At 40.4% G+C, this 14,695-nt stretch overlaps 1 protein-coding gene across 1 annotated transcript in view; it reads right to left on the reverse strand.

The window, feature by feature from the left end:
* Positions 1–14,136, reverse strand: part of egfra (epidermal growth factor receptor a (erythroblastic leukemia viral (v-erb-b) oncogene homolog, avian)) — a 43,103-nt gene extending 28,967 nt beyond the window's left edge. Inside the window, exon 1 of the mRNA XM_040143476.1 lies at positions 13,792–14,136. Within this exon, the coding sequence (XP_039999410.1) occupies positions 13,792–13,870 (79 nt within the window). The 5' untranslated portion in view covers positions 13,871–14,136. The remainder of the gene's footprint in view (positions 1–13,791) is intronic.
* Positions 14,137–14,695: the final 559 nt, after the last annotated feature.

The following is a 14,695-nucleotide window of genomic DNA, read 5'->3' on the forward strand; positions in this document are numbered from 1 at the left end:
TATTGTAGTTATATTTGGCAGGTCACCTGAAACACAACTTTAAAGTATTAGTATGGTCTGCCTGATAAAGTGCTCTGGGAATGTATATCATCACCTGATGTTACATCACCTTATATCAGCATGACGGCATATATGTCAAAGATGTGTTTACAGTTTGTTGCACTGCCTTCAGGTGGCCATTCAGTTCACATCCATTGCATTGGGGTGGAGCCCGAAATCTCAGAGAGAGAAATATCTCAAAACCTGGGAAAATAATACCAAAGCTGTTTTCATGGCTACCACAGGAGATAAGTGAGAAAAGTTACAAGATGATGTTTTATTGTATTCATGCTGGTTATTGTTTAAGTTCCTACTGTGAATAATTAACATACTGAACAATAGTCGATGTATTCATTACCCCATAGTGCTATCCATGACAGAAGAGGTAAATAAACCATAAATGATAGAATCTGCATTGAAAAAGGCATAAATTACTGGGCACTAAGTTGATTTATTAGAGTTAGTTAAACACAGCTGCACTCTTATTACTCTTCAGCTGTGACCAACATATGAGGGGTCACACATGGAGGCTCAAATAAATCAGGCAATACACATAATTAGAAAAACTAAAGTTCTCTCACACGCCCTGTTGGAAAGTCCATTAGTGCTCTGTAGGGGCACCAAACAATCCCACTCCTGTTACCCAAAACTCTCACAACCTCCGTCAGCCTGAGCCCCATTGAAATTCCAATAATGCACCCACCATTCTACTGAAATGTTCCAACATTCAACCCACTTCCTCTTTAACGTCCAGGCATTCTCCCTGTTGAAGCCCATTCTAGCCAAGACACCCCCCCAACCCCCACCTCCCGTCTTTTTTTTCCTTCTCCTTCCCTGTTAAAACCATACTCCTCTTCAATCCCACAGGAAGCACGAAAGGAAGACTGGAGAGGGAGTGGGTGGCGAGCACACTGCTGCTAACTCACTGCTCAAGGTCTCCCCCCAACCCCCATCCTCCACCAACCGCCACTGAGCCATGTCTGGAAAAGAAGAGCAGAGGAAGAGAGGCAAAGAAAGACAGAGAAAGAAAAACAGCAACCACAAGCGAAAAAACCCACACATTTCACACATCATTCCAGCAGGAGAGAGCAGCTGTGATTTGGGAATTCCCTATTGGTTTAAGCATTCCCAGCGTAGATCAGCATACCCAGGTTGGTGCACATCAGCAGAGAGGAAAGATAACTCTCCCTCACCGGACTCCTCACTTCATCTAAACAAAGGAGACAGACGCTCTTTGAGCAACCTTTCTTCTTAAGGGTTTCTTATTTTTAGCCCAATTGCTGACAGGCTCATTTCTGTGTAGGTCTAACCACTGTTTCGCAGCGTTGCCTGCCAACCACTCTGTTACTGCCTTAGTCATGTCTCTAGCAACTCTGCCCCACTGAAGTCTTCAGAGAGAGATCCCATAAAAGGAATATTCTACAAACCCCCGGGGTTTGCTTTAGTAAGCTTTACTCTGTTGCTCAGCCTTTACTCACTATTTCAACCTCTGCTTTACACATCAGCAGGCCCTTAAATCCACTGATGAGTCGTTTCTTCCTCATCAACACTGGCAAAGGGCATAAGTCAGGGACAAATGGAGCTTGGGGAATTAGTTTGTACAGCCGGGGAACTCTCATCATTTTCAACTCTGTGAAAGGGTATTTTGTTACATGTTGCGTTGTACTCGCCAAAAGCATGACCGATTTGATTTGCACAGAAAAAGCTCAGAAAAATTTAGCTACGTCTTCCTGATGACACATCAAATTGAAATGCTTGAAATGTAACAAGGTGCCACTGCCAAGTACTTGGGTCCCCCGAGTGCTCGGTTATAATCTTCAGAGTATTTTCAGAACAATTCTATCGTCATCATAGTAGTGTGAAAAACAAGGACTGACAGAAAATGTTGCTAGTTTTTCATCAAACACCTCTCCCACAAGCCCACGGGTCAGATTTCATCCATTGTTAACACGCAGGGTGTTATCCTGTTCCTGACAAAAAAAGCATGTCCCATATGGTTAACAAAGCTACCTAACAATGTGTTAGCTTGTTTTAGATGATCATGACTGAAGAGGGTGGTTGTTTCAAGGCCGCCCCCTCACTACAGAGACACAGAGGGGCTTTTGCACAACCTAAGGCCTGGCTGCTTCGCGTCAGTCATCAAAGGCATCAGACTTGGCAGACTAGACCCTATTCTCACTATCAGCTACACTGCTGAACACAAGGACCCTGGCTCAGAATCACTGTGTATGAAATGCACATGATGGACTCTCATGACTACTCCGGAGAGTGGTCAGCATACAAGCAAAACCTCTCCAACATTATAGCTATTCAATCACTTTCCTTTTTCTCATAACCCAATGTATTGTAGACAGAAAATATATAAAACTTTAATGCAATAATTGCCTTATATCACACATTACAATTTACCGTTACAAATACTTTGAGATGGAAAGTTCATTCTTGATCTTGGAAACAGTATTAGACTAAAAAGTCTCACCACTATGTCCATTTTGTCGCTGTTCTGGAGCTTCAGAACATATCACACTATCTTCCTCTCCTTGCATTAACATTGTTTTGTCAACTACTTTTTCTTAAGTCAACAATAAACTTTCAGTATCAACTTCTAAGCCAAAATGGATGGGAAATCCTTCAAGATCTTAAAAAAAATCTTGGCAACTGGGCAAACTCCATTCTGTGATAAAATTGAAAGCTCCAAAACAGCTATTAAATGGACCTTCTGGTGAGATTGTTTTGTAAACTACTATTTCCAGGATCAAGAATGAACTTTTAGTCTTAACTTTTAAGACAATGTGGACAAGACGCCCTCAAAGTAACCCAGAAAAAGGGAAATTTGAACATTTACAATTCAATGACAACTGGGCAAATCTTTCACAAAAGATGGCGCGATATGATCAAAAGCTCCAGAACACCTCCTCAATGGACCCCGTGTTGAGACTGTTTTGCCCATTACAAACATGATCTTAAGAGATCAGCAGATGTTATGATGTTTCCAGCTCCAAATCCTGGATCTCCTTTTGGAGGTTTTTCAATCAGCTAACAGGTGCCAAACATTTATAACCTGGGATAAATCTGGGAAAGTTCAGATCACTTCATTTCTTGGAAGCATAAGGCATTACCTCATAAAAAAGTATTCAAAATGCTGACTTACCAAACCAGAATAACAATAAGAAGAAACGGATATGACTATTTCCACTGCCAGTCTAACATGCATATTTTAAATACCTCCTGCTTGACCGGTTAAAGAAATCATTTTCAGTGGGATGTTTACATGTCCTTTGACCTCAAAACCCAATTAGGTTTTGAGTATTTTTAATCTCTCAGAAATCTCGTGTGTGTCTGATTATTGCTATAATACTCGGATAGAACTAAACATGTGGATTCATATTAAAAAAATCTCAGACTCCTTCCTAATCAGCTCAGGAAGAGGTTGTTGATGTAGTGGATACACTGCGGGTCCTGAGGGCTAATCCTTACTGCCTGGCACCTGTCCAACTATGCACTCCAGGGTATTTCTATCAGGGAACCCATTCTCCACTTAGCAACATAACTATGAAGCTGAAGTGGTTTGTTATGAAAATGAAAGGAAAGAGCAGTAGATATTGATCATCAATGATGCTTCAAGTGTCATGGGTCTATAATATGATGCAGTGCATGGGTATATACTTCAATGGCCTTCACTAAGGGTTTAGCGGGCAGTCTTGCATTAAAAGGGTCAGTTTCAACTTTTTTATGGAAGGAAAAATTGCAAGTGAAGCAAGCAGAACTCCTTTTTTTTTTTTTTACATGCTTCTGGCTTTTATTATGAAAACATGTGGTAATGAAGTTGTTACGCTCAAAGCCCCACCAGGAAATTAATTCTAAACTCAATGAAGCATTGGTGTTGATGAAACTTACCATGCAATTAGAAAAGGTGGTACACAAGGGGTGTTGAGTTTAGTGCATGTTATGTTTTAGTACTCTGGGAGTTAAACAAATCCTATATCAACTCTGCAGCCGAGCCTTGCCACCACTAAGATATTATGAACAATGATGTCATCTCATCTATAAATGCAAGAAAAATACTGTAAGTTTTACAACGCCGATGAATCCGGATGAGGGGTGATGTTGGCTTGTAAAATGCAGGAACCATGGCAGGAGAAGGGCTGACATCTTCTTTTCTTCTTCTAACAAAACCCAACACAATACACTGCCAGCAGCCCTATCATCATTGTCATAATTCAGACAGAGATTTTCGGTGAGGATGAATGTCTTGCAACGTTTACTTGCAAGAATTATACTTTACTGGTCGATGAAGAGACAAACGATTAGACCTGTACAAAACTATCTGATTAAACACTTATTTTAACTCACTGGCATCTAGGGATGTCAAAGTCAGTGGGTCAGTTAGTTAGTTGGTCGACCACTTTGGTCCACACTAAAATATCTCAACTACTATAGGATAAATTGCAACAAACTTTGGTACAGATATACATGGTGCTCAGTGGACTAATTCTACTGAATTTGGTGATCCCTTAACATTTCTTCTAGTGCCACCAGCCTGTCAAAGTTTTAAACATTAAAAATTTTGTACAGCCTTTCAAGGTTCCAGAGGGTGAATCGTAATGACACTGGTTGATAATCAGCAAATGCTTAGCTACCTAGATGATGATCACAGTAAACATGATACCTGCTAAATATCAACATGTTGGCATTGTCATTTAACTATCGAGTAACTCTTAGTGTTGTTACCATTTCAAGGCATGAGCTATTTTTTTCTACTGATATTTGTATGTAGGATAGTTGCCCTGATTTAATATCAAGCTCCAAGACGACTGAATGGATTCTGTTACCCTTGCGGCCTTCATAACTTCTAGCCAACAGGGATGCTTTTCTCCACACTGTTGACACAGGGCTGTAAAGTCATGTCCACATGGCAAGTTGAGGTCAAGGAAGACATATAAGCCCGTGTCAAAGAAGACAACAAGTCCCAAATAAAGAACCCTTTGTCCAAAGACTTAGGGGTTGCTGCTGGGAGGGAGACATTCATTCAAGTTTGGTCTACAGATGAGCCACAAGGGTTGGATGTGAGTTAATTTGTCTCGTGCACTTTTCCTTTTTCTTTGTATGTTTTTCTCAGTCATGTAGCTTTTCCAATTATCTTATTTGGAAACGTGCCACCCACCTATGTATACTGGCTAACTTTCAGCCTTATTAACATTTTCTGTAGGAGACACTCCTGTTAGGAAGCCCTGGGAAGCCCAGGGAAGCCTACCGCAATAGGCGCACTGTACGCATAGAATTCAAGCTTTGCACTCTGCAAATTGTCAATTACAGGCCCATTCATAGATTTGACAGGGGGTCTAGATTTGAATACATCTGGAGGCAATACAGGTGATTAACAAGAGATTCTGCATGTCTACATATGTTTACTTTGGTTGTGACAAACTGCTCTCAAGAAAAGTTAGTTCCTATTGTATTCTTAATGCTGGAATCCATGCGCTGTTGAATGCAAGATAAAAGCATATAAAAAAAACACTGGGGTTGCTTTTCTTTTCCTTTTGACTTTTTTTTTTTACGAAGACCAAACTAGACAAACCCCCTTCTCTTTCTATTTGACTAGCTATTACTCGCCACTACTACCTTTTCAATAATGCTGGAAAGTTATGTACTGTCTTGACTGACACTCCACCACGCCCTTGCAATGAAGCATGTAATGCCTTAATAACACTGGCAAAGAAAACATTTTTTCATCGGTAGCCAAGCAATGAAAACTATCTGACAAGCCTGATCAGGATAACCTTGAAAGGCATAAATAATTATGTACAGTGGGGTCCAAAAGTGGTTTCAGATTTTTAGACCCCACTGTATTCTATAAATTAAGTACATATAGTTTTTGATGTAAATATATTCACTTACACCCCCATTGATGTAGTCAGTTGCAGTAAATTCTGGTCAAGTCAAGATGAGCAATTTTATATCAGCGATTCTTAAGCGTTCTGCATTGTTCACAGTTGTGAGCCTGGAAAAAGTAAAACCTTTAAGCATTAGACTACACTTGAGCCAACACAAACAAATGGAAAATAGCCTAATGCTTCAGGTTAAAGCTGTTAAAGAGCTCCAACAACATCCTTTTAATCAGGATGTGAGGCAGGAAGCCTCCCCCCTCTGCACACTGCAAAGGGGATTACAAATTAAACATCCTGGATCTGCATCCCAATAGCTTTTGACAAATGCAGGAATTCATTTACAAAAATTGGATAAATTAACCATCAAGTAGCACAAGGTCCAAACCACTAAGAGTGACTCAAAGCTTAAAATGCACCATTTAGTTTACTAGGCCAATGAACCACACAGGAAGTGGCTAAATGTAATAGTGAAGCAAGCTTCAGAAATCAGCCACCACCCTTCAACCAGTGATTTCTTCCGAAATATTCTGAGATGGAGATTTGTTGGTTAAGCTATTGTTCTCCTCCCTGTAGGGGATTCCTCTTTTGGGTGAGTCCTGATTGAAGCATTGCTCCTCAAAATGACCTGGAGGTCATTACAGAAAACACCACACCTACAGGAGTTCTTCAGGATAATGGTCTCCAATTTGGAGACTTAAGTGAAGCAGCAACAAATAGAAAGAGCTTGAGGCCTCTTTGATGAACGATTAAGCGTGGACACAAATTCCAAAGTCAAAGGTTTCACTCCATCCTTCTGATGTTTGCTTGTGTATCCTGACTTTCCTGTTTCTCTCCCCTGCTGTGATATTTCCTTTGATCCGTGCACCAACCCGTCCATCTCATTGACATCTTTTACATTTGAATTGTGACCCGAAGATCCATATAGCTCATTGCTGAATACAAATAAACAGGGTCTTGTGCAGGGTTTGCAGGGTTTGCAGTGTGTTAGAGCCATGGTGTTCATCCAAGTCAAAAGCCTCCAGGATGGAAACATGTTCAGTGCCCACTCTCCATCTTTACCTTCACTACTACAGCTGACTTAATATTTCAGCAGTTCCAGCCAGACCAGACACATTCAAAAACTGCTTTGTCAAGCAAATGAAAGACAAGAAATTCCTTCACAAGAGAAATTAATTGGAAAGAAATGTTTTTGTGTCTGCAACTGGCATAAATGTAAAGAGAGTGTACAGTACGCTGGTAAACATATATCAGCCAATAAAAAGAGAAAATAATTTTCCTTATTAACCCATAAATTGAGCTTAACCTAAGTCATGCATTTGTTCCAACAGTATTTTTCTCAGGTTTTCTGTCCGGTGTGAACTTGTCTTCAAAAAATAATATACAGATGTACATACTGTAAACAGAAAGTGCATACAGATAAACAATAAAATGTGGGGACGCACCAATATATTATTGAAGATGCTTAATATACCATATCCAAATTTTTTCTTTTATATATGTCAATAATGCCAATGCTAATATGCATTTTTGTTCTAATCTTGGTATAAATGCACATGCAAAAATAGATTTATAGAAGATAAACTTTTCAACATGCCAACTGTATCTTAATACAAGAGTTAATTATGGTTTCAACCTTAACTAACTAACACTTATTTAAATTATCAGTTAATCTGAAGATTATTGTCTTTGTTTTCATTCAACATCAGAAAAAGTGGAAAATCCCTGTTACCATTTTCTAAAGCCAATAGTAATGTTTTCAAAAAGCTGGTTTTGTCAAACGAACAGTGCAAAACCCAAAGATATTCAATTAACTGATGCAAACCTTTACAAGTGAGAGGTTGGAACTAGGGAATGTTGTGTATTTTTGCTTAAAAAATGACTTGAAAGACGACAGTCTGCTTTAGAAAATGATAATTAATTAGTTATCAACATAGTCGCAGATTGCTGTCACTCGACTAACTGAATAATTGAGTAGTTCTCTCAGCTATGTCTTATTTATACAAAAATGTATGTTGGTTTTATTCTGCTGCCAATTTGATAGCTTTATTAAGAGGCACTCGTAAAGACTACTAATGATCTATCAATACATTCTGCATCCCTAATAAAATGAGAGTTATTCGTCCACAAAGCAGGGCTTAAACAGACATACTTAGATGGGCTCAATTACTCAACTGGAGCCGTGGCCTCTTTTCCCTTTTAACAAGACGTTGCACCTGATGAGATGGGAAGATATCAGAGGGCCTTTTTTCCAACTTGAATTCCTGGGTCTCTTTCCACTAGAGACTCCAAGCATAGCCAGTGGATCATGGAAAGGCCATAAATGCAGCGGATCACTTTGTCACCATGTACAAACAAAAGACGCAAATCAGTTCAATGAGTAACCACATTCACTCGGTTATTCCACACTGTGTTCTCAGTGGATGTATACAAACTACAGAATGGATCTGAGTAGTGTCAGTTACAACACAACAAACACTGGTTTACTTTGAGTGGGAAGCCAGAAGAAGGGCTTTTAATAATTAATGTCAGTCACATAGCAGGCAGCATTTCTTGACTTATTAAATATTAATGTTGGACATGAAAACAATACATAAAACTTTATTGTTTGTGGTTTATTTAGACTTAGAAGCAGTTCAACCAGACACATAATTAACAGCTACAGAACTGCAGTATTACTTGATTTGTAAGGCTAAACAACCGATTTACTGTATTCAGATTCTTAAAAGTGAGAAGCAGAACAAAAGCTGCTTCACTTCTGTGTTCCCTCTTGATGACACACGTCTAGCCTCGGGTACGTCTGCGGCACAGCACAGATTTCGGTTGCTCTACAAAGGTATCAGTGCTGCCAGATAACCTGCTCTCTACAGAGGCACTATTGTCCCAGAGTGAAACCGAAATCCTGCAACTCGCCAGCAGCTTTTTAAAATCTCTACCGCTCAGACATGGTGCAGTTTATCAAAGCTGAGAGGGAAGGTGGTGAGAAATTATCCTCAAGCTCCCACGGTCTAAAACAAAAAGCCATATTTCCAACAATAGCTGCAGCAGATGGAAGTCTGGGAAGGTCATCAGAGGACCAGCAAGACTCAGCAGCAGCAGAGGTATCACCAGGGCCACTCTGGACCATAAAACGCAGACTAGAGATTCTAGGATTACACAGGATCATAACCTATATTTCACTACCGACATCCTTCTCATCCGAGAGAGTGGGCTTTAATGAAAAGAAAAGGCACGGATTTCTGAAAGTGATGGAAAAAATTGATGACTGATGAGGGAAAGTGGCTTGTTAGATCCCAACACAACGCAGAGGGAAAAACACTTAATCAGAATCCTGAAATGTACTGTAGGAGTAAAGTTTTGTAATGATTAAGCCCAGCTTTTGCAGGTGTCCAAGCACATTTAAAGGCAAGAGCTGGACTTCACCTATATACTGTATATTATCTTCCAATCTCATTCTGTCGAGAATGTGAATAATCCATTAACTCTGAGAAAACATACTGATATAAGTGGGTTATCCTGTGCCCAAAGCGAACTGGGGAGCCCGGGATTAGGGATTAAGGATTTAGCGGTTTACACGCACCTGATATTAGTTTGATCTTTCACATTTTAACTCATAACCCAGTGAAAGAGGCTCTCAGGCAGGTTCACCACATATCTGCACTTTGGGTTTGGGCATTCTAAGACTAAAGGTTTAGAAATACTTCAGTATACAATAAAAAATGTAATCATCACCTCTCCAGGACAGCTCCACTCATAAAACCAAAAGAATCCCATTGATTCTGAGACCGTTTAGCATTTCATCTGGGAAATAAATCACCACAGTTATTAATCTTGGTTGGCAGCTGGGTGAAGCTGTGGGTATTATTTAAAACCTCTCCGCAGATGATGACAGTTAATAAACCGAGCATGCCAAAATACGGGACAAAGAGCTTTTCTATTATTTAGCAAGTCCTGTCTGAATCTCACAGAAGCTACCAAATCTTGCCAGGCTATCGCCGAGCGGAGGACCGACACGTGGGCTTGCTGTGGGAGAGGCTTACTCACTGCCGGGTGCGTTATTAAAACTCAAATTCATTTCCAAATGTCTTCCCCGTTACAGGCGGTCAGAGGTGTGCTGTGTGATGGGGCGAAATGACCACCTGGCTGTTTATTTCCCAAGTATGATCATCATTTATTAAATTTGGGCATTAATCTTTTAGGATCAGGTATAACCGATGTGTTTGGCAGACATAACGCCATCTCAGGTAATAAGGGCTACTGCTGCTGGAGTGTAAACCTCCTTAAATCCAATTAAAAAAAACAGGACAGAGCTCTCAATGTTACCCTCAGCTCTGTTACTGCAACATCCTGGTTAGGCTTCCACTTTTGTTGTTACCCCACAAACTAATTTAGTTAATCAATGATGTGCTCCTTGGCCTTGGAAGTAATGCATGATTACTACTGTAGGCTTTAAACTAGTTAGCTGGACATGCCATTCCTTACACTTTCGCTCTTGTGTTTTTGGTTTCGGAAAGGCTACGAAAAAAAAAAACTCTTTTAATGGCTTTTATACAGCTCCATGAGCACTTTTTTAATATATGGAGAAGTCCAAAGATGGAGTTCTGCTGTGCCTAGTTCTGGTTGCTAAGCTATAAATGGATGATCACTATCTAGGGGAGAGGTTAATTGAACTGTTAATTGAAAAAGGATGAATTAGTGTGTGTGTGTTAATGTGTGTGCATATTTCCCTCCACTAATGGTTTTGTAACTGTATCTGTGATCAAATGAGCAAAACTGTTAATGTCACTCTGAGGTGTTCTCTCTCTTCAGCTCTTTGACCCGGGAATGATGAAAATGTTTGTGCTTTTCAGATTTTCCCTGGACAACGCACAAATACAGAGTAATATGGCCCACAGGTTTATTTTCCATCCATGGTCCCCATCGACCTCAAGTTTTTCTCAACTCTCAAATCTTTTGCCACTTACAAGTGTAAACAGCTGACCAGATGTTCTCACTTGCTTCCTAGCAACACAAACACTTTCAGGTCAAACAGACTTTACTAAATTAGATCGAACAGTCGGCCATCCCTGAAAACCACGTATCTCCCGGTTTGGTGATTTAAAAAAAAAATAAAATCGAAGGATTACTTGCTCCTTTGTGGATTGAGAAAATTATGCTTCTTCTTAAGGCTCATAAAACCCTTTGAAATCCCTTTGGATTATCTCAGAAATGCATTGCAACTAATTTTAGAACATGACTGTTTGTACTTCTTGTTTTGATATTTTGGAGATACTTTTTTTACTGGAAAATGATGTCATGTTACAGTACCTCATGTACTTAACGACTTTAAATTTTAAGAAAATTAAATATAACTCATTCATACATCTATTTTTAGGTCGACATGCACCTGACAACACACATGCAAATTCAGTAAGTACCTTTAATCTTTTATTATTCTGCCAGACAGGAAAATAACACCTCTTATTTTCAAAATAAAAGCTGTCTAATATCTATTTGGGCAATATTTTCCACATCCTGTCTTAATACACTTACAAGAATTGCTCTTTTTTTTTTTTTTTTTTTTTACAGATAAGGAATCAAATCTTGCTAAGACATTATCAGTCCACCACTAACATCCAACAAATGTGTTCAGACCCCGTTCTTAATTATCAAACCAATGTCCAAAAACAACTATTTCAAGTAGTCAACGTGTAAATATTAAGGAATAAACTATAGATACTATACCGGGTTTGATTTGGAGTCAATGATAAACCTACTGCAAACTGGATGGTACAACCCAAAGAAAATATTGTAGCACCCTCCAGCAACTCTTCTTTAATCAGTAACAAGAATAAACTTGTGTGTTAATTGTGTTGATCGAGATGTAAAACAACCCAGATATCCAAGCAAGTGTTATTTGGCTTTTTTGGTTTGGAGTTTTGCTGCCAAGGAAACATAAATGGAATTTGACATCTTGTTCAAATCAGTTTTGACTGTTATGGACACTGTGTACTAGGAAAACACACTTTGTGTGCCACAAAGAAACATCTGTCTCAGCCCCTGGCCAGAAACAAAAACAAAAACCAACAACAACAACAAGAACTAAAACTGTCTGACCATATGTTGGAGCTCACATTTCGCTGGAAATGGAAATGGGATCAGTTGCAAAAAAATGAAGAGTAATTAAACAAAATTGTACTTTATATCTTAACTATTATTACGGCTGCTCATTTCTAATCTTCTCTGATCTTAATAAAATTCCCAAATCCTTGTTTACTTTGGGAGCCTTGCTGCTGTGTGAACTGTGCGCTCTCTACTTTGTTTAGAGGTCCAGAAATATTTAGGAACTCTGTCTTTTTGGCTCACAAACAATTTTGATTTGTTATGGTTCTGTGAAAAAACCCGCACTGGTTGTTACTTGCTGGAGCAGACAGGGAAGATGCAAATTGCACGTGCGCTGCTGGCACTGAGCACACTGTACTTATCTGCTTATAAAGAAGAACAACAGTGCAACGAGTGTGGACAGTGATGATTCATGAGAATAGGAAGTTAAAGTCATTAGGGAGTAAAGTGATATTTCTGGTCACTTTCTCTCCTGACAACTGGCCTTTATGCACCCTGAGTCACTGAAACTACATGTGGAATTCATTTCAATATTTTTGAGATTTTGATTTTACACTAACATTTCATTTAACCACTGGGATGCAGGGTCTTTCCCGTGTTTATTTTTCAGTCATATCTATGTCAAATATTGATAAGGCCTACGGTTAGGTGTCCATTTAGAGACTCTGGAATTTCAGCTATTAAAGGACAAAGGACATCATTTGTGAAAGATGGGAAAACAGCATTGAAGTAACAGTCAAAACAGACCCCTGTCAATAAAAACCAAGAGCTGTTTGACCTTAACGCCAGGGCCAAAAGAAAGCTCTGAAACAAGCAAAGCAAGAGAATCCAAGAAACAATGTTCCTGTTGCTTAAGGACTTGATTTCATACTTTCCTCAGTCCATACCACACTTTCCAGGCTCCCCTGCTTTATGTCATTTGTGCAAGTAGAATGAAGTGACCCTCCTCACATTTTGATCTAGTTTCCTTTGAGGACCAGATGCAAGGAGCTGCACACATGCACCAGTCTCTTACCGTGTGAGGGGATGCTCAAAATACACATAAAAATAAATAAATGCGAACAGCTGAGTCGGCTACAGAGGGAAGGGAAACACTCAAATGAGAAAATGTGGCAAAGTCAGACAGCGGTGTACGTGTTTTGAGGGTGGGAAAAAGTTACAAAATGCATCGAATGCACTTATAGTATGTTTTCAAGGTGACAGCGTGCCCCGGTTTTCATTCTGTTCTTGCCCACGAGCAGGTCATACGCTGCGCAGAGCACTCAGGACGAAAATGCTCACCCTGTGTTTACGAAGAGATCCAAAAGTTTTTTTTACAAAGGCACTTCAAGGGGCATCGAAAATAAAAGTACGCCAGAAAATTGCACAATCCACATCCCCTCACCATCAACGTGGTGCAACTTGGCGTGCTTTTCACACGGGGTTGGGGCAGAGATGCGTATTTGCGCAGTCCACCCGCTGGCTAATCAACTTTTCCCGCAACAACACGCGCGACTGGACGTGACTATCAGCCCCTAACTATGGTGAACGCTACGGCTTTTACTGGGGCCTCTCTGTGGCTTCTGCCAGGTCACAGGGCTCAACAGCGAGGCTGTGAGAAAACTTTGCTCCCACGCTGGATCGAGTTTCTCTGCGGCTTTCGCGAGCAGCCCGTGATTTTTCTGTGAGATTTATGCAAATGCCGGGCGGGCAAAGAGGGAAAGCGAAAGCCGCCTCACCATTACGACCCAGCCACGTACTTGCTGTAATAGCTCCCTTGACATACCTTTCCTTTCCGCCAGAACGCAGGAGCCCAGGCAGAGCAGAGAGGTGAGGCTGATCCACTTCAGAAAACGGGTTGCCATCGTGTTTGTGAAGCTCCGGCTGAGAGGCTGTCAGTCCATGCCAACAAGACGCGATATTCCGCTTTATCAGATCTTCACAAATCTTCAGGGTTTTTTTTGTTTGTTTTTTTTTTTCCTTTAATTTTTCCTCGTTCAGTGAAAGACTTTTCCTTGTCTGGGGAAAGTCAAACTTGGACTGCTCCTCCTCCTCGCACAGATCTCCCGCAGTCCGAGCTCCGGCCGCGAGGACAAGCCACTGGCTCTGACGTCAGTAGGAGGGAGGACAGATGCGCCTCTCGGAGCGCTCAGGTAGAGCACGCGCGGATGGATTTGGGGGGGGGGGGGGGCATTGAGATCAGGAAACGGTCCGCTGTGTTGGTATTAAAAGCGTAACGACGTGCGAAAAGAAAAATACAGGTGTAGTGATTCAGTCTGCTGTCACTCCCAAACCAGTCGCTCCCAGTTCTGCAGCGAGGAACGAAAAGCTGGACAAAATTCCTGTAGTAAACAAAAATCACTGGCACTTGCGAGACAGAGACAGAGAGAGAGAGAGAGAGAGAGAGGAGTGATTTTTATGCAACTTAGATACGGTAAGTTGGGTAACGGAAGAGAAGGAGAAGTCAGAAAAAAAAACCCAGCGTTTTTTACCTCCGGAAAAACTGTAGATTTAAAAATAATGTTCATATTCTTGAGTAGGCTGCTTACTTGAACCTGACCAATACTGGATTCTGGAGACTGGTATTTGAGAGTTTGAAAAAACGTGATAACAATATAACGATTGATTTCTTTCTTTTTGTAAACATGAACACGTTGACATTTTTATAAACAAGTAGCCAAGACATGTAC

This window comes from Xiphias gladius, chromosome 14, assembly GCF_016859285.1.
Source record: "Xiphias gladius isolate SHS-SW01 ecotype Sanya breed wild chromosome 14, ASM1685928v1, whole genome shotgun sequence".
In the NCBI taxonomy this organism is placed as follows: Eukaryota; Metazoa; Chordata; class Actinopteri; order Istiophoriformes; family Xiphiidae; genus Xiphias; species Xiphias gladius.